The sequence below is a fragment of the Gossypium arboreum genome, chromosome 8 (genome assembly GCF_025698485.1).
Source record: "Gossypium arboreum isolate Shixiya-1 chromosome 8, ASM2569848v2, whole genome shotgun sequence".
Classification (NCBI taxonomy): Eukaryota; Viridiplantae; Streptophyta; class Magnoliopsida; order Malvales; family Malvaceae; genus Gossypium; species Gossypium arboreum.
Window position 1 is genome coordinate 119,123,010 of NC_069077.1, and position 19,212 is coordinate 119,142,221.

The 19,212-nt window shown below is 33.1% G+C and overlaps 1 protein-coding gene across 2 annotated transcripts; it reads left to right on the top strand.

Moving 5' to 3' along the window:
* Window positions 1–16,875: 16,875 nt before the first annotated feature.
* Window positions 16,876–19,212, top strand: LOC108458083 (protein LURP-one-related 15-like). 2 transcript variants are annotated; one of them, XM_017757324.2, is made up of 4 exons: window positions 16,876–17,008; window positions 17,101–17,386; window positions 17,471–17,698; window positions 18,789–19,212. In XM_017757324.2, the coding sequence occupies exons 2-4, from the start codon at window positions 17,111–17,113 to the stop codon at window positions 18,930–18,932; spliced, it is 648 nt and encodes a 215-aa protein (XP_017612813.1). In that variant the 5' UTR covers window positions 16,876–17,008; window positions 17,101–17,110; the 3' UTR covers window positions 18,933–19,212. The 2 variants fall into 2 exon arrangements, with proteins under 2 accessions (XP_017612813.1, XP_052874023.1); XM_053018063.1 differs by having other exon boundaries at window positions 16,901–17,386.

Below are 19,212 nucleotides of genomic sequence, written 5' to 3' on the forward strand. Positions count from 1 at the left end.
GTAAGGGTGTGTAGTTTAACTAGACTGATAAGCGGCAAGAGAGTTTTGAGAAGCTCAAGACTATACTGACTGATGCCCTTATGTTGATACAGCCGAAGTCTGGGAAAGAGTTTATTGTCTACAGCGATGCATCAAATGTCGGCTTGGACTATGTGTTGATGCAAGAGGGTAAGGTAGTAGTGTATGCATCTCGTCAGCTTAAGACTCATTATCCGACGCATGACCTAGAGTTGGTCGCAGTGGTGTTCACACTGAAAATCTAGAGGCACTACCTATATGGTGAGAAGTGTATCATCTACACTAATCACAAGAGCCTCAAGTATCTCCTCACTCAGAAGTAGTTGAATCTTAGACAGCGTAGATGGATTGAGCTGCTTAAGGACAACAACTGTACGATTGAATACCACCTTAGTAAGGCCAATATGGTGGCCGTCGCACTAAGCCATAAGGTTATGACTGATTTGAGGTTGATGTTCGCTCGCCTCAATTTATTTGATTATAGAAGTGTATTAGCTAAACTTCAGGTTAAACCGACGTGGATAGATCAGATTAAGGGTAAACAAATGGAGAACGAGTCTCTGGGTCTTCGCTTCCGATAGGTTGAGAGTGGGAATACTATGAATTTTGGTCTGAATAGCGAAGGGGTACTCTGTTTCCGTGGGAGAATTTGTGTACCAAATGATACCGAGTTGACGCAGTCTATACTGTGAGAGGTGTATAAAAGCCCTTATGCTATACATCCTGGCGGGAATAAGATGTACCAGGATCTTCGTGTGTTATACTGGTTGCCAAGACTTAAACGAGAGGTTACTGATTTTGTGGGTAAACGTCTGACTTGCCAGCAGGTTAAGGCTGAGCATCAGTTACCTTCGGGTTTGTTACAGCCAGTCAAGATTCCACTTTAGAAGCGAGAGCGAGTGACTATGGATTTCGTTAGTGGGTTACCCCTCACACCCGCTAAGAAGGATTCTCTTTAGGTCATCGTGGATCAATTACCAAGTCCGCTCACTTCATACATGTTCGTTGTGACAGGCCTAAATTGACCCTAGTCGGAAAGCGGTTTCGGGATCACTAAACTGAATCACCGAAGTATTTGAATATAATATTTATTGTCTAAAATATGTGGATATGAATGTGTGAAAGTTTTAAGCTTCGATTTAGTCGATTGCATGTGAATTTAGTTAATAGGACTTAGGTGTGACACTTTTGAAATGTGATAGGTTAATCTATAAGGATCTAATAGTGCATGATGTCAAAAAAAGTGTACTTGCATGTCAAATTAGCCAAATCTTGGATAGTGGCCGGCCATGGTATGGGCTATTAATGGTAATATGTATTTTTCTATTAACATTTTTTGTTACAAAATAAAATAATGAATTAAGAATAATAAAACATGAGGTGAGTGGGAGGAGAAACCAAAGTTGTTTCATCCTTGCCCCTCCATTGTCGTGACTTGAGGGAGGAAGAAGAAAAGAATTCTCTTGCTTCATGTTCGGTTGGTTGATGATTAGGAAGAGGTAACTTTGATGTTATTCCATGAAATTCATGCATATTTTTAGTTGTTAGTTTGAATTCTACCTAGCCCATGGTTTAAATCTTTGCTATTTGATGGAGATGATACTCAGCCATGGATGTTGTCTTTCTTGGTTGGTGTTTGATGTTGTGTTGATGAGGTATGAAGATGATAGAGTTTGAGTGCTTAACAAAAAGGATTGGATGTGAGTGTGTGTGAGAATTTGAAAAGGATGGGTCTTAGCAACTTCATGAAGTGTTCGGCCATGGTGCTAAAATGTTGTATTGTGTTTAAACTTAGAATCTTTAGTTATATGGTTAGTATAGGTATGGATAACCGAATATGAGAGCATGAATAGATGAAGAGTTTTGTAATTATAAAAAAAAAAATGGGTTAATTGATATGTGCTAAATGTTAAGTGTTAAATGAAATGGAAATGATATCATATTGGAATATGTATACTCGACCACATAAATGAATACATAGATTGGTGTTGCATGTATTCGGCTATAGGTAAGCATATTGATGATTCTATCTTGACTTAGATAATCGGCTAAAGGAGAATATTAGCTAATATGTTGAATTTGATTCATGATTTCATATATATGACTCTAATGTCTAATATATATATGGGCTAAGTACCTTGAATTTCTCTTGATGTTCAAGATGATTAAATCAATTTATTTGTTAAATTAAGCTCAAGAGCAAAGGGGAACTAAATCCGATAAAGGAAAGGAAAAAGTAATTGAATAGCCGTTGAAGTCGTTCGACAACATCCGAGGTAAGTCTTTCAGTAATGGAACTTAGTTTATGATTTGATTAAGTCATGACATATAAGCATAACAAATAAACGGTGATATAATGATTCTACTTGAATTATATATTGAGGTGATTAGTTATACTTGTGACGGGTAGCCGAATGTGTATAGAGATCATGTTATAAAGCCAATCAAAATCATGCTCTTTGTATGTGGCTATTGAGCCAAAATTGGTAAGGTTTGATAAGTGTCTTGTGTTTGAGCTTTAGTAATGAAAATGAAATATGGATGTGTCATGATTTATTGATATATGTGCATGATTATTGAATGATATCCGGGCTAAGTCCCGAAGGCTTTTGTGCTAGTGACTATATCCGGGCTAAGTCCCGAAGGCATTTGTGCTATTGACTATATCCGGGCTAAGTCCGAAGGCATTTGTGCTAGTGACTATATCCGGGCTAAGTCCGAAGGCTTTTGTGCTATTGACTATATCCAGGGCTAAGACCAAGGCATTTGTGCGAGTTGCTATATCCGGCTAAACCCCGAAGGTACTTGGGTTTGGAAATGAGCGATCTTGCTGTAATAATTTCAATTAATACGCTCATAAAATCCAAACGATAAGGTATGTTTCGTATATGCATCGGAAAAGTTGATTCCTTTTAATAGTATTCGCTCAATTGATTAACGATCTTAGGCCTTTAGATAGGTTTGATTCCCGTGTATGAATATAATGGTTGAGCGTGAAGTAAGTATGATTTTGAGAATATGCATATATGCAATTATTCATTTGGTCATATGAACGATATACTTTCGTCAGTAAATAATTTCATTACTCAAAACTTACTAAGCATTAAATGCTTATTCATTTCTTTAATTCTCATTTTATAGATTTTGTTAAATCACTATCGGACTCGGGATTGTCAAAGTCGAAGTCGTCCACACTATCTAAGCCCTTTTGGTACTCTTTTAGTTGAACTTCGATAGTGGCATGTATAGGATGACCTTTGTTGTTAATTAAGTACCTTTTGGTAATGTATACATTCGGATAGCCATGCGAAAATGGCTTATATATTTTGAGCATAGCATTATAATCATTTTGTATATATGGTTATTGAGTGGTATGGAAATGCTTGGTAATGACTAGCCATTGGAATGGTTAATCATGATCATATTTGGTGCTATGTATGTCAAGTGGCTAGTTGAATCATGGAAACTATGAAATAGGTGAGATTTACCTTAAAGTGATCTTGACAAAGAAGTGATGTAAGTTTGAAAAATCACTAAAAATAGTAGAAATGTAATTAAATAATGAATAAATTATGTAATCTAATCTTGATGAGTATATTTTCATATGAAAGAAACGAAACGACCATATGAGTCGTATTTTATGAGATGTTTAAGTTTTCGTGAAACAGGACCAGAGCAATTTCTGGATCCCCTATTCTGACTTTGGAAATTCACCATAAATTAACCAGAGATAATTAGAAGTCATGATTTATATGTACAGATTCCTTTTTGAGTCTAGTTGCATTAGAAACAAACGGCATAAGTATTGAATCCCTGTACAGGGAGATATCTAAGTCGTAATGCATGAAGGTCAGAGTAGTCGAACCCTGAAACAGGGGAGACTTTAACTTATAAACTGTACTAATTGGCCCTACCAAAAATTCTAGAAAAAAAATTTGTAGATGGATGTATGAGTCTAGTTTCAGGGAAAATTTACGGAACAGTTTTCGAGTTTTGGAACTCGAGATATGATTTTTAAAGTGACTGTGATGCAGTTAACTAGCTTGTCTGGAAATTTTAAAATGAACTGTGTAAATAAAGGAATTAAGTCTGTTAACACCTCGTGTTCGACTCTGGCAACGGTCTCGGGTACGGGGCATTACATTCGTACTGACTACTCTCTACAGAAGCTGGCTAAACTGTATGTGTCTAAAATAGTAAGGCTGCATGGGGTACCGATTTTGATCTTATCTGATAGGGACCCTCGCTTCATATCTCAATTCTAGAAGAAGCTACATGAAGCTCTAGGTGCTAGATTAGAAATTAGTACTGCGTTCCATCCTCAAACCGATGGTCAATCTGAGAGGGTGATTCAGATACTGGAGGAAATGTTGAGGAGTTGCGCGATTGATTTCTGTGGTAGCTGGAAGGAGTACTTGCTGCTAGCAGAGTTTGCTTATAACAACAGCTATCAATCTAGCATTCAGATGGCATTTTACGAGGCATTATATCGTCCTAGGTGTCGCACGCCTTCATGTTGGACTGAGTTGGGCGAGGGGCATGTACTGGGCCCTAAATTGGTTTCTGATACTGAGGATAAGGTTAGGTTGATTCGAGACTGATTGAAAGCAGTATCCGATAGAAAGAAGTCTTACGCAGACCTGAAGCGTCATGAGATCGAGTTTTCTGTAGGAGACTTCGTTTTTCTTAAGGTCTCGCCATGGAAGAAAATTTGAGATTTGGTCTCAAGGGCAAGCTAAGTCCTAGATTTATTGAGCTTTATCGCATACTAAAACGAGTAGGACCAATTTCCTATTAGTTGGAGTGACCTCCAGAGTTAGATCGAATTCACGATGTTTTCCACGTCTGGATGTTGAGGCACTACTGCTTTGATCCCACGCATATTATTCCGGTAGAGGACATTGAGGTTAGACCAGATCTGATGTTTGAGGAGGAGCCAGTCTAGATTCTGGATCGCGACATTACAGTTCTATGAAGGAAGTCTATCCCCTTAGTGAAAGTGCTATAGCGGAATCATAGCATTGAGGAGGCCACATGGGAGCCGGAGGACTTGATGCATCAGCAGTATCCTCACCTTTTCTAATTAGGTAAAATTTCGAGGACGAAATTTTCTTTTAGGAGGTAGAGTTGTAACGCCCAAAATTTATTTGATTCTGGCTTATGTGATTTAGGAGCACAAAAATATATGTATGTGTTTCTAAAATTAATTGACACAAGTGTGTATCTACTTCTATGGTTAAGTGTTCTGAGTGTGTGTAAGAGGTCCCAAGTTCAAGTCACAACTTGGGTAAATTTTGGCTTTATTAATAAAGCTCTCACTGGGATCGGTAGGCTTTTAAGTTATTGTTGGTCAAATGATATCAGAATGGGCCAGCAGTTCTGGTAGTTAAATGGAGTGTTTGCTTGCATGAGGTCCCGGGTTTGATTCCCTGCTTTGCCTTTATTTTTGCACGATTATGGAGAGGAGTTGGAGTGGCGATAGAAATCTGAATAATGGGGTTTTGGTAGAGAGATTTTAAGGGAAATATGATTGGGGGTTATCAGTTTTTTTGTTTTGGTTTTGGCCGAAAATTTCCCCTTTCCCCAGTCGAATATTTTTCACTCCCATCTCTTTTCCTTTTGTTTTTCCTTCCCTTTTTGCTGAAAACGTACCCTTTTCTTCTTCCTCGGAGTTTTAGTGCGTAATATCGTGGTATATTCTGGGCAAGAGGATTCATCTTTCATGGAGTCCTTGTAACACCCCTCACCCGTACCCAATGCCAGGACAGAGTTCGAGGCGTTATCAGGCTTACACATTCGCAAACACACTAAATCGGGTCACCAAATTTCACCTAAAATTAAAACCTTTCAAACACATGTATATCATCCCTTATACAGGCCTTCGAGACCCAAACCATACATCAAGGCGGTTCGAGACAAAACCGAGGGCATTCGATAAACTTTGGGCAACTTGTTAAATTTCCTTGCTTTAGTGAGCCACACGCCCATGTGGATAGGGCCGTGTGGTCACACATGCCCGTGTCGCTTAGGGCACGCCCGTGCCCTCAGCCTATGTAACTCTTTATTTATGACATCAGCATACATTTAGGGACACACGGCCAAGACACACGCCCTTGTGTCTAGCCTGTGCTCGACACTGACTTAAAATTTTAGGTGCAGGGGACGCACGGCCATACCACACGCCCCTGAGGGCAATCTGTGTGTCACACACGGCCTAGACACACGCCCGTGTGTCTACCTATGTGGACCTTGTTAGGCTATTTTCTAAGCCTTTGGTCACCCTCTAACAACTAATCACACTTATTTGTTACCTTAATACTCAATAAGGCTAGATTATATACTTACGTACATCCTTGATAAACTTCATTGCATGTAAACCTCATATTATCAGTTTTATACATGCTAGGATATTTCCTTTGTTTTAAAGATTTTCCATGCCTCATTAATACCTTTAAGATTGGCTCATTATTGTAACTCATTGCCAATTATGGGCAAGCCACTCCATGTAAACATAAACATGCATAGATTTGTAGGTCATAGCCTACTTCAAAATAAGCCAATTTCCATGGCCAAATACAAGAAGATCTGTAAACTTTTACAAGCTTTCATATGGGTAATTTAAATGACACATATCACAAAATGAACCAAAGCTCTATACATGCCATTGAACAAAATAAGGGTATCTATATACCAAAGCTGGTCTAATTGATAGTGTGTTGATTCTCCAACCATCTTCCAATACTTACGAGTCCTTGAGCTCTGTCAGACAGGGAAAAGAGATAGGGGTAAGCATTTACATACTTAGTAAGCCCGAATAACTGGAAGGTAAACTTACCAGGTAATTAGCATACAACCATATTTAGAAAATATGCCAACAAGAATGAAATGGTTTCCCTATCACATGCACTCAATCAACAAGTTAGTCACAATAATAATGTACCATGTAATTTGTCTTAGATGAGCTCATCATTTATCCTTTCATTTATACATATATCTCATGTTAATCCCGTTGAGTTTGTCAGAAATTTCAATGGGTTACACATTATCCGTCAAGTCATAAGAGTGATCGTCTCATGTATGCACTCCCGCGAATCTCGTATCTTACGGCGTGATTACCAGTCTAGGCTAAATCCCTCGTATTGTAAACTCATAAGGTGATGTCAAGATTAACAGTCTAGGCTAAATCCTTTATAGTGACAAACACCCTTAATGAGCTCGGATCTGAAATACCAATCCAGGCTAAATTCAGACCCTAATCGGATTACCCGTCTAGGCTAAATCCATAATGCATACATATTCTTTGGGAGGCTCGGTCACTCAAAGAACACCCGTCCGAGCTAGATCCTTTTTATTCCAAGATCAACGGATTACCCGTCTAGGCTAAATCCTTTTCTAAAACACATGCAGGATCTCAAGTCACATGTAAATCATGGTTTATCCATCGAATTTCCTTATCAATCTCAACCGGGTCATTTATCAACATATTATTATTAAGAATGTAGTGCATAGATTTTTCATGCCGTCATCAAATACAATTATCATGCATTCATAAAACACACAATTAGGCATATTGTGATTTTACTTTAAGTTATCCGAACTTACCTCGTATTCGTCTCGGAATCGTGTTTCAGTTATTCTGAAACTTTTCGTTTTCCTCAATCGACCTTCGGAATTTGTTCCTCGAGGTCTATAACAATAAAATTAAATTATTAAAAACTCACATTATACTTTATGAGTCTAAATTTCACCCCTGGTCCAAATGACCGTTTTGCTCCTAACCTTTTACATTTTTACGATTTAGTCCCTAGGCTCGTATAATGAAATGCATGCTATTTCTACCTTACCCAAGCCTAGCCAAACATTTTTCCCTCTTATGGCAGCCCACATTTTTCCATTATTTCACATTTCTACCTCATACTTTACACCTTTTGCAAAAAGGTCCTTTTAGGGGTTTTTCATGAAAATCACCTAGGAAAAGATATTTAACACACATCCAACTTTCATATTCCTCCATAAAACATCAAAATACAAGTAAATAATGCATGGGTAAATTTTTAAACATGAACCCTAGCATGAAATATGGGTAGAAATAGAGAGAGTAAGCTACCAGGATTTCAACAATACAAAGAACATTAAAAACGGGGCTTGAGAGCACTTACTATTGAGCTTGAAAAGCTTAAAAACCCTAGCTATGGAGAACCCCAAATTTTTGGCAGCAACATGAAAGAAATGAGCTGATTTTTGGCTTATTTTTCTTATTTTATTTCATTAAAATGCCAAATGACCAAAATGCCCTTAAGCCCTTTCTTTAAAATTTCATCCATACAAGCCCACTTTTGTCCAAAAACTTAGAAATTGGGAAAATTGATGCCCAATACCTTCTAATTAATATTATAAATCAATTTCATACAATTTGCTTCTAAAACCCAAGTTTTGCAATTTATTCAATTTAGTCCCTAATTACCAATTGGACACTTTACTCAAAGAATTTCTTCATGAAACTTTAACATATTCATATTCTCATATTCTAAACCTCATAATAATCATAAAATAAATATTTTGATGTCGGATTTGTGGTCCCAAAATCACTGTTCCGACTAGGCCCTATTTCGGGTTGTTATAGTCCTAGTCGAATCGTTCGAAGTGTTGGGGGTAAGATTTAACCGTTTGATGGTTGAGTATTTATTTTCAAATTTGATTTTTTTTTCAATCGTTAGGTGATTAACTAAGCGATATTTTTCTCAATTATAAGTTCTGAGGTGTTCGGAAGCGTTTAGGAATCAAAAACAATATAGGTGTGTACCCGAAACACTAAAAATGAGTCTCGACATAAAGCCAAAAAATCTTACTGTCGGTGCCACACGGGCGTGTGGTAGCCCGTGTGGCAGGCCGTGTGACTGAACACCGGCGTATGAATGACGAGCCAGGCCGTGCACGCATGACACGGGGGCAAGACACGGCCGTGTGATGGTCGACGAGGCAATGTGCTAGACACGAGCTCAACCAATCGAGCTGTGTGGGCCCACACGAGCAGACCAACAAGGGCGTGTGAGCCCAGTTTTACTAATTTGTTTGCCAAGGTTGCACGGGTCACCCAACTCGACTGTGAACCTACTGTAGGGCGGTAAGCCATTCTTAGACCCCTAAATGAGTGATATGACTGTATGAATGATATATGTTATTAAGCATGATTTTATTTTGAATAACTGATATTGTATGTAACAGCCTGGTTTAGATCCTAGTCGGAACAGTGGTTTTGGAACCATGAATCCGAGTCAAAAAAATATTTTAATTATATTTTATGTGTTTACAGCATGTTAGAATGCATGTGTGAAGTTTTCGTGAATTAATTTTACTGATTGGTTGTTTAATTTTATAAATGGGCTTAATCGCGTAAATTGTAAAAGTAGCTTACTATTTGTTAAAGTGATATATTGCTATGTTCTTTTAATGTGGAGGCCTAAAATGAAATTAGGCCATTAAATGATAGTATGGACGGTAGTGGAAAACCATTATTAAGTTTTTATATTATTTCATTAAAGATAGTTTGGTAATTATGTTAATAATGATAATAAAAATAAAACCAAACATCACTTGTTCATCTTTTTCATCACCATTGCTGAAACTTAAAAGAAAAAGAGTTCCTAGGATTCGGCCTTGTCTAAGCTTGATTAAGGTATGTGTTTAGCTCGATTTTTGATAATTTTTACGTTTTTGAGATCGTTGCTTTGTGTTTTAGCTAGCCCATGCTTGAATTTTTGAATTGGTTGTGTATTCTGTGATTTTCCATTGAAGAGAGCTTGTGGTTTTTGTTGTTTGATGATGGAAAATAAAAATATGTTGTTAGATTAATATGTTTAATTAAGTAATTTTTGGTAAAAATGTCTATTTAGGATTAAATTGTAAATTTTGTAAATTGAGGGGTCAAAATGTGAAATAAATAAAATAAATGGGCTACTATGAACCTTAATAAAATTCAGCTATACTAGTGTTTAATGAAATTATGTGTATTTTGTGTTTTGTGAAATAGGGACTAAATTGTGAAAAATGTGAAATGTTAGGGGTTAAAGTGAAAATTTCCCTTTTATATGTTTTTGGGTGAATTTGAGTACATATGTGATTAAATAAGTCTAATTTATACTAATTTAGATCAAGAAAAGAGGAGAATAGATATGGATAGGGGAAATCAAAAGTTGTTGAATAGTTGCTCCAGTTCGTTCGTCTCTGTCCGAGGTAAGTTCATAAGTAAATAAATGTCGTTAATTTTGAATGTATGAATTATAAGTGCCGAATTGAATTATTAAATATATTTGTGTATATGTCGAATTTGATATAAGCATGGGAGAATTAATTACGAGCTTAAATCGATCGAATTACGACATCCGAAAGCCCTGTACAAACCTTAAGAATAGTTAGGATACATATGTCATGACATAAAATTCCGACATGTGATTTCGTGTAAGACCATGTCTGGGATGTTGGCATCGACTTGAGATTTACGTGTAAAACCATGTCTGGGACATAGCATTGTATATGATTTCGTGTAAGACCTTATCTAGGATAGTGGCATCCATATTTGATTACATGTAAGACCACGTCTGGGACGTTGGCATTGTACGAGCTTTTCGAGTTATCCGAGCATCCTATTTGATTCTGAAAGGTTCAATGGGCAATGATATGGTAAAACCGAATGTGAGTTCGAATTAAATGATTTAGGTATGTTTGAGTTTATATGAAGTTTGGAAATAAAGCTAAGTGTTGTTGTATAATATGATAATGTAAATTAATTATTTAAATGTGATTATAAATACATGTGTTTGAGATTGGGAATATTCGGCCTCCTTAAAATAATTATACTAATGTTCATTTAATAATTTATTTGCTTATGACTTACTAAGCTATTTAAGCTTACTGTGTGTGTTTGTTCATTGTTTTATAGATTTTGGAAGCTAGTTACGAGTTTGGGGATCATCAAGGAAATCCGTCACACTATCGGTTGCTATTTCGGTATTTTCAAAGCTTGATCTTTGAACATATGGCATGTATAGGTTTACCGATTGTTGTTGTCGATTTTGAAACTGTATATATGTAAAGCCATGCGAAAATGGCTAGTAATGATGCTTATGTTTATGCATTTTCGATCATGGTATAAGTTCATGTTGGGAATTATGTTTCATGAAATATGTTTGTGGTGTGCTTGATATATGATTTGGTATGAAGTAATGATAAGTATGGTTTATAATTAGCTCATCTTGGTAGATTGTTAATTGGTATGATATGCATTTGTGGTTGTTATAATTTGGCTCAAGTGAATTAAGTATGGTTGTTGGATGTGTTTTGGGTATGGTTTATTATTGATTTACATTTTGACTGTAATTTGTTTATTTATTAGTTTGGGAAATGGCAGTGATAAGCTGTTATATCTGGTTGATGATAAATAAATGAATACATATGTGCCTATGTCATGAATTTTGGTAATTTGGGATGTAAAGGTCAAATTGTTATATATATATATATATATGTTATTGTATTTTCGGTTTACTATGGCAAGAATGGATATGTTTTAACTGTTATATGGAAGTCATATTAAATATATATAAATTGATTTAGTTGTGTATATGAAATTTTGGCATGATTTATAGCAAATGGAAGTGACATGTTCTGATTTGACTAAATTACATGAAAAATGATTAATGTTAGTCAAGTGAGCAATGTATGAATTGGTTATGTTGCAAGTGAAATTCGGTCATTTGGATATGCTTGTATGTATTTGTAAAATTTTACTTAGTTAACCATGAGGTATAGTTCAACTTAGGCTAATATGCGCATGTGGGAAAGCTTATAAATGAATGTATTGCTGTAAGTTGAGTACATGAAAATGAATTATGATTAATGATTATTTTAAGAGTTCAATTGCCATGTTATTTAGTTAATATGTTCGGGTAATAGAAATATAAAATATATGCGATATGATATGTTTTATGTTAATGAGATCGGTAAAATGATTAAATAAATATTATTGATATCTTTAATTTCTAAAGCATGATTAGTATATGTTTTATAAGTGGTAAAAATCATGTTGGTTTTTGTTTGGTTAAGTAATGCAAATGTGTGAATATTATAAGTTGAGAACTATATGGTTTAAATTAATATGGTCTTATGCGCATAGTCTTGTGATGAGTTAAAATGGCTAAGCATATTTGGTTTGGATTGGTTTTTGAGCATTCAGATTAGGTATGCTACGAAACGTCTTTGATGTTCGAAAACGATTAAAGTTATTATAGTGGATTGCACTTGAATTAGTAATGCACATGATTATATTTGATTAATTGGTAATGTTTAAAAATGTCTTATGTATGAATATTTTATAAGACACTTGTGGTAAAGTTTGATACATATTAATTGAATTGAAATTTTAATTTCACAAAAGATAATGATATTGATATGGTGAAATTTTATAACATGTATTATTTTTGTAATATGATTAATAATGTATGTTCTATTTATATTGGTAATGTGCTTTGTATGTGCATACTTGACTTATATGGATAAGTGATTGGTTGCTAATTGAGTACAAAATTATTATAAAGAAGTTGATATAATTTTGTGCATGATTTGTAATAAGTGATTATGATGAACTGTGCTTATGTTTGGTAATGTCTCGTAACCCTAATCCGGTGACGGATACGGGTTAGGAGTGTTACATTGTATACACTGATACCATGATATGGCATATTATATCTGTATGTTGCATTGCATGGTGTGGGGTTGATATGATTAGAGGAAGTGTACTGACAGGCATAACGCCTATTATACTGGCAGCTCTGCTGTAAATCACTGATGGCTCTAAGCCTATTATACTAGCAGCTCTACTGTAAATACTGTTTAGTGCCACAACTGATGTTAATTTGTAAGTGTAGGGATGGGTGGGTGATTTATTCCCATAGGAGTGCAGGGTTGGACAGGAGATGGTGGTTGGTGGTTGGTGGTTGGTTGGGTAGGACTTGCATACTGTACACCGCATTACTGCATACTATTACTGTGATGGGCTAAGGCCTTAATGATACTGCTACTACTTCTGATACTGATATCGTAGTGGGCCAAGGCCCTACTGGTTACTGATAATGTAATGGGCTAAGTCCCAACTAATACTGTTACTGAGAGGGGCTTAGGCCCAGTCTGTTATTGCTTGCATTCTGTCTGTATGACTGTGTGGGGATTACACGCTGAGTTTTCGTAAACTCACCCCTTCTGTTTCACTATACAGGTAATCCCCGACTTAGACGGATTGGTGTGGCGGAGGACTCAGCGGTGGCCACACAGTTGTTCCTTAGACTGTTTCATACTCATTCATGGTTTTAATTTTTATTTGGGAAAATTTTTTATGTAATTATGGCCTCTACGGATTTTAGCTTAAAATTTGGTATTTATACTGATTTATGGTTTATAACTGCTAGAAGTAGGAAGAACCCGATTTTTGAAAAGCAAATGTTTTCTCAAAACACTCGGATACTTAAACTGTTTTAAAGATTCCACAACGAATAAACAATTTGAAATCATCAACTTAATGAGTAATGCATTTTAAAAGTTAATAAGCGGTAAAGAAAGGTTTAAACGGATAATGTTTTATTTTGACGACTAAGTTTCCAAAAGCACTTCTTGTGACATTGCCAGATTCAGCCATAACGTCTAGGCCGGGTTTGGGGTGTTGCAGAGTTGCCATGAATTTTTTTAGGAACATTGTTAAACATGGTGAGAATGAATTGAGTAAAGTGTTGTAATTATTCTAGTTTGTTCACGTTATTGTTGTTATACTTGTGAAATTGCTGCTAAACCATCACCTTGCATTTTATTTCATCTTATTTGCATTTGGTTAATTAATTTAATTTAACATCTATCACTCCAAATTATTGTGTTTCTTTACCAACTTGTGAATAGTAATTTTACAATTGTCGATTTAAATATAGTCTCTGTAGAGACAATAACTCTTTTATTTACTTTTTACTTGGTAAAAACTATGTACACTTGCACATTCCATTGCGAACCAGTGGCATTCTTATAATAATTAGCATGTTTTGGGTTATATATGTGAATGAATGTATTATATTATTTCATTATTTATATGATAGAGTAAATTTTTCAAAGTTGTAACTCTTAGAAATTAAAGTGGCTGTAATTATTATTTTAATCATTTTTGGGATATGTAATTAGATTGTGGACTATTATTTCCATGTAGGTTTTATTAATTTATTTTTTGAATAAATTATGTGACCTGAAAACAGACATAAGTCTTATATAAACAATTTTTCTAGTGGAACTCAAAGAACCAAGACCCATCTAGAACTGATCGAGACGACGCAAACCCGACCTAGCCAACTAGCAAAAGACTGATGGTGGTTTGGCAACGGAGGCTGCCAGTGGTCCGATAAAGTGGCTGATAATGGTTTGGCAGTGGTTGACAATGGCCTATGATTGTGGTCAATGGCGGTTCGATGGCTGCCCAATGACGTCAACTGTGGCCGTAGCAAAAGTTTGTGATGACAATAGAAGTTCGACAACAGATCCCTTGGATGTTTTTTCAAGTTATTTGTGGTTTTAGGGAAAACCTCAAAATTCAAGATGCTTGGATTTCACCCAAAAGACCCAAATATGCTTTGAGGAAATAATTGTAATTTTCCTTATTTTTTATAGGATGGAATCATGAAACTTTGGCAGGTCAAAATGTTTAATTTTATGCTTTTCTGTGATAGAATGATGATATTTAAATTGTCTACAAAATATGTTCATGTATTTATATGATAAGCATGCCATATAGTTTAGAAAAAATATCATATGTAATTGCTTAAAAAAGAAAAATCAAACTGAAGAATTAGTCAATTTGACTTTTATATTGAAAACTCAAATATCTTAAAAAATTATTTTTTTATTTTTTATTTTCCTATTTTTAATTAAAATTTTTTTATTATGTTTTGATTCAATTTCATTTTGTTTTTATAAAACAATATTTTATTTTTTACTTCTCATATTTTATTTTTTTAAAATTTTTAAAGTTTTTAATAATTATTGTTAATTTAAAATTTTAACTTAGGCTTTCTTTTGATAAACCATTGAAAAAAAATTAAATTCATTTCTATTTTTTACATATGTTTGAGAATCTAAAATTAAAACAATTTAATAGATCTTTTCTAAAAAAGTATAGAAAATAATAAGTAAGAGCTTATTGGAGAATATTTTCAATTAATTTAATATTGTTTTATTATCTTATAAAAACTTTATGTTTAATTTTTTTGTTTAGAATGAGTTAAATTGTTTAAAGTTTAATGATAAAATATAGAATATAATTTTTACAATTTAAAATCTATATTTATCAAATAATCTATTTATATTCAGTAATTAACTTTAACTAATATATCAAAAATATATAATTTAAATTCAATACTTATTTTTCAACACTTAATCATCATATTTACAGTGTTATTTATTATGATAAGAAAGTATTTTTAGTTCAGTTCGGTAGAACATGGGTCTCCAAAACCCAATATTGTAGGTTCAAATCCTACAGAGCGTGATTCCGCTCTTGATAGGTCGAAAAATTTTGAACAACAATTCAAATTTCAGCTTTTTAGATTAAATTATTAAATTGATATTAATTAAAATTATTAAATAAACTGAATTAAAATTAAAAAATTTAAAGGGGCATGTTACTTATTTAAGATAATTAACTGATTCAGTTGAAGTGGTAAAAAAAAATCTTAAACTAATTAAATTACATGTCTAACTAAATGGGAAAATAGTATACTCTTAGGTTCTGTTTGCTTCACTGAAAATGACTTCCAGAAAATGATTTCTAGAAAATGATTTACTTTGCTGAAAAAGTTAATATTTTTTGGTGTTTAGATGAATTTGTGTAAAATATTTTCATTGTTTGGTAGATTTCTTAAAAATATTTCATAAAGTTGTTTTCAATTAAACAAACTTAAATTTGAGATTTCTTATTTTTCATTGTTTAATTGAATTTATTTTTATCTATAATTTTATATTTTACATTGTTTTGCATATATTAAAAATATTATGTTAAATTCATATTCATTACAACGTCATTTTTGATTACATGACTACTAAGTGAGTATTTTTATTTAAAAATATAACATCAACAAAATTGACAAAAAATTTAACGATGTTAACAATTGGACTTGATTTTTAAATTTTAAAAGTAAAGGGACTAAATTCTTGAAAATAAAAGTCCAAAGACTAAATTATAAATCATGAAATATATATAGACTTATGACATATTTTAACATTTATACTACAAAATATTTATTATTAGTATATTTATAATTGTAATAGATATTTATTATTAAAATATTAATATTGAATATTTTCAATAATATGTGAATAATACTATTTAAAATTATTGTTTTTAAAATTTATTATTAAAATAAAATTGAAATGTTAAATAATTTATTAAAATAATGAATTATATTTATTATATTAATAATTTATTATATGACTAAATATAAATAATTAAATATGTATGTTTAATAATATTAAATAATATAATATTTTAAATATTTTAAAAATAAAATTTAAATTTATTATCAATATAATAATATTAAGCTTGATTTAAGTTAATTTTTATATAAAAATAAAATCATCTATAGATGAGCTTTTTTCGAGAAAATGACTTACGTTTTTCAAAAGGATAAGTAAGTTTATAAGAAAAATGACTTATTTTACCTTAATTTGTAAATCATTTTCAATTTGATCAAACTATTTTCTATGAAACAATAAAAAAAATACAAAAAATATTTTTTATAAAACATTTTACATATAAACAAATGTAACTTAAAAGAGTTCAAATGCATTATCTCCATTGTAAAAGCAATGGTGTAGGTGGCCTCCTTTTTTTTGGTCCCCTTCTTTTTTTTAAGCATGCGGACATAAGAAGTCATGATCTTGGAATCTGAGTACGGTACAATTTTCAAGAGAGGTGAGTTGACTGACTTCGTGGGTACAAATTGAAGATCTAAACCAAATACAAAACTAATTGAAGAGTTCATCTTCATACATCCGTGACTGCAGTGGTAGCTAGATGGAACACGTACAAGCATATCCTCCCCCGGCTGCACCAAGTGCTTACCCACCTTTGGCTACTCCTGTTTCCGTGATTGGGCCTCAATACTGCTATCCTCAACCAGTAGATCTGGCTGTCGTCAGAAAGGTTTTGACCATCACTGAGGGCAACTTTGCTGTCACTGACATCAATGGCAACATCATGTTCAAAATCAAAGGCAAATTTTTCAGCATCCATGACCGTCGCCTCTTAACCGATGCCGCCGGAAATCCCATTTGCACTCTTCGACCCAAGGTTTGGTTTTTATTGTTCAAGTTTCTCAGAAATAGCTGTATTTCAATACTACATATAAATCTAGCTACCTTGATTTGTTAATAGATAATGACTGTCCACGATAGATGGCAAGTATTCAGGGGAGAAAGTACGGAAGAAAAAGATCTGATATTCACAGTGAAGCGATCATCAATGATCCAACTCAAGACCAAATTGCATGTGTTCTTGCCAACCAACCCAAAAGAGGATGTTTGTGATTTCAGAGTGGAAGGAAGCTGGCTGGAAAGATCCTGTATCATTTATTCCGGAGAGTCTAACACTATTTTGGCTCAGGTACTTAACACCCTCTTCCTACGATTTAATTACACATACTCTAGTATGGCACACCACAAGTGAAATGAATTTATTAAAAATTAAATGTGGTTGAATTGATAAAATGGAGGATTGGGTTATTAAGGTATTTTGGACTCAAACTTTTATCATATGCCTATAATTTTTAAATTTATTAAACTATAAAATAATTTAAATATTCTGTAAATAATATTTGTTGTTTTGTCAAATAAATAAATTTTGATAAATTTAATAAAAATTAGAGTTTAATTAATGAATGACATAAATTCAATTAAATGCATTATAAGAATATACTCGATTTTATCATACTTTCAATTAAAATTATATTTATAAAAAACAATAAGAGCTATAAGTAAAATAGTTAAATAGTTTGTTTAAATATTTCTTAGGCATGGGTTGGATTTTATTTTTGGTTCAATAATTAGATATTGCTTTTTTAGTTGATTTATTTAATCATTTTATATAAAAATGGTAAAAACTAAAATATCAATATATTAACATTTAAACTTTAATTAAATGAGAAATTTTAAGTAATTTTTTATTGAATTAGTGTTGAATTGACTAGTGTTATCAACTAAATAAAATAGTTTAAATAAGTATTTTATATAGATAGATAGATAGATAGATAAAAGTGAAAATATCTAGGAGATCCATAGAAACTATATCAAATTAATTCCTCTATTATTGAATGGATCAATTTAGTTTCTATACTATTAAAAAGAATCAAATAAGTTCAAATTGTAAATGATTTAACATTTGTTGTTTGAAAAAATATTATTTATTATTTAACAAAGTTAGTATTTTTTTAAGTTTTTATGGTTTTGTAAATATTTTTTAAATGAACTGCAATTGAAAAAAAATTCAAGATATTTTACCTACATAAATATTAATTCTATTTCAATCTAGATTTATTTGATTTTTTTAATAGTATATATTAAATTGATGAATTGAATACTAGAAGATTTGACATATTCCTAATTCAATTATCTCCCAATTGATTTAACCGATAGATTAATATTTGTAAGATTATATTAACATAGGAATGTGAGTTCTATATGTGTGAGCACTGCAGATGCACAAGAAGCAGAGTGTTGAAAGCGTATTGCTTGGGAAGGACAAGTTTATGGTGACGGTATATCCGAACGTGGATTATGCCTTCGTGGTGGCTCTCATAGCCATCCTTGATGGGATTAACCAAGACGACGGTGTTGAGTGATCACTCATCAAAATTAAATGTTGCTATTAGAACTACAAGTAACTGTGTGTTACGTGATCAGTTAGAATAAAGGAGAATGACCTTCTGCCTGCTTGATGCTTAATTTGGTGAAACTTACTTTTCACTATAATACGTTGTTATCTATGTCGAAACCATTTCTTAAAAAAAAACGAGAATCGACTTTGTTTGAAAATAGAAATTAAAATGGGAGTCGCCACCGATCTTTATTGGGTGTGATCGGATCACCTTTGTTTTAATAAAACGTTTTAGTTTATGAAAA

Bases quoted from the DNA above. Each gene is read 5' to 3' on its own strand.
- LOC108458083 (XM_017757324.2), top strand. From the start codon at position 17,111: ATGGAACACGTACAAGCATATCCTCCCCCGGCTGCACCAAGTGCTTAC. The intron at 17,387-17,470 runs GTTTGGTTTTTA...ATTTGTTAATAG, and splicing joins TTTGCACTCTTCGACCCAAG to ATAATGACTGTCCACGATAG. The intron at 17,699-18,788 runs GTACTTAACACC...TGAGCACTGCAG, and splicing joins CTAACACTATTTTGGCTCAG to ATGCACAAGAAGCAGAGTGT.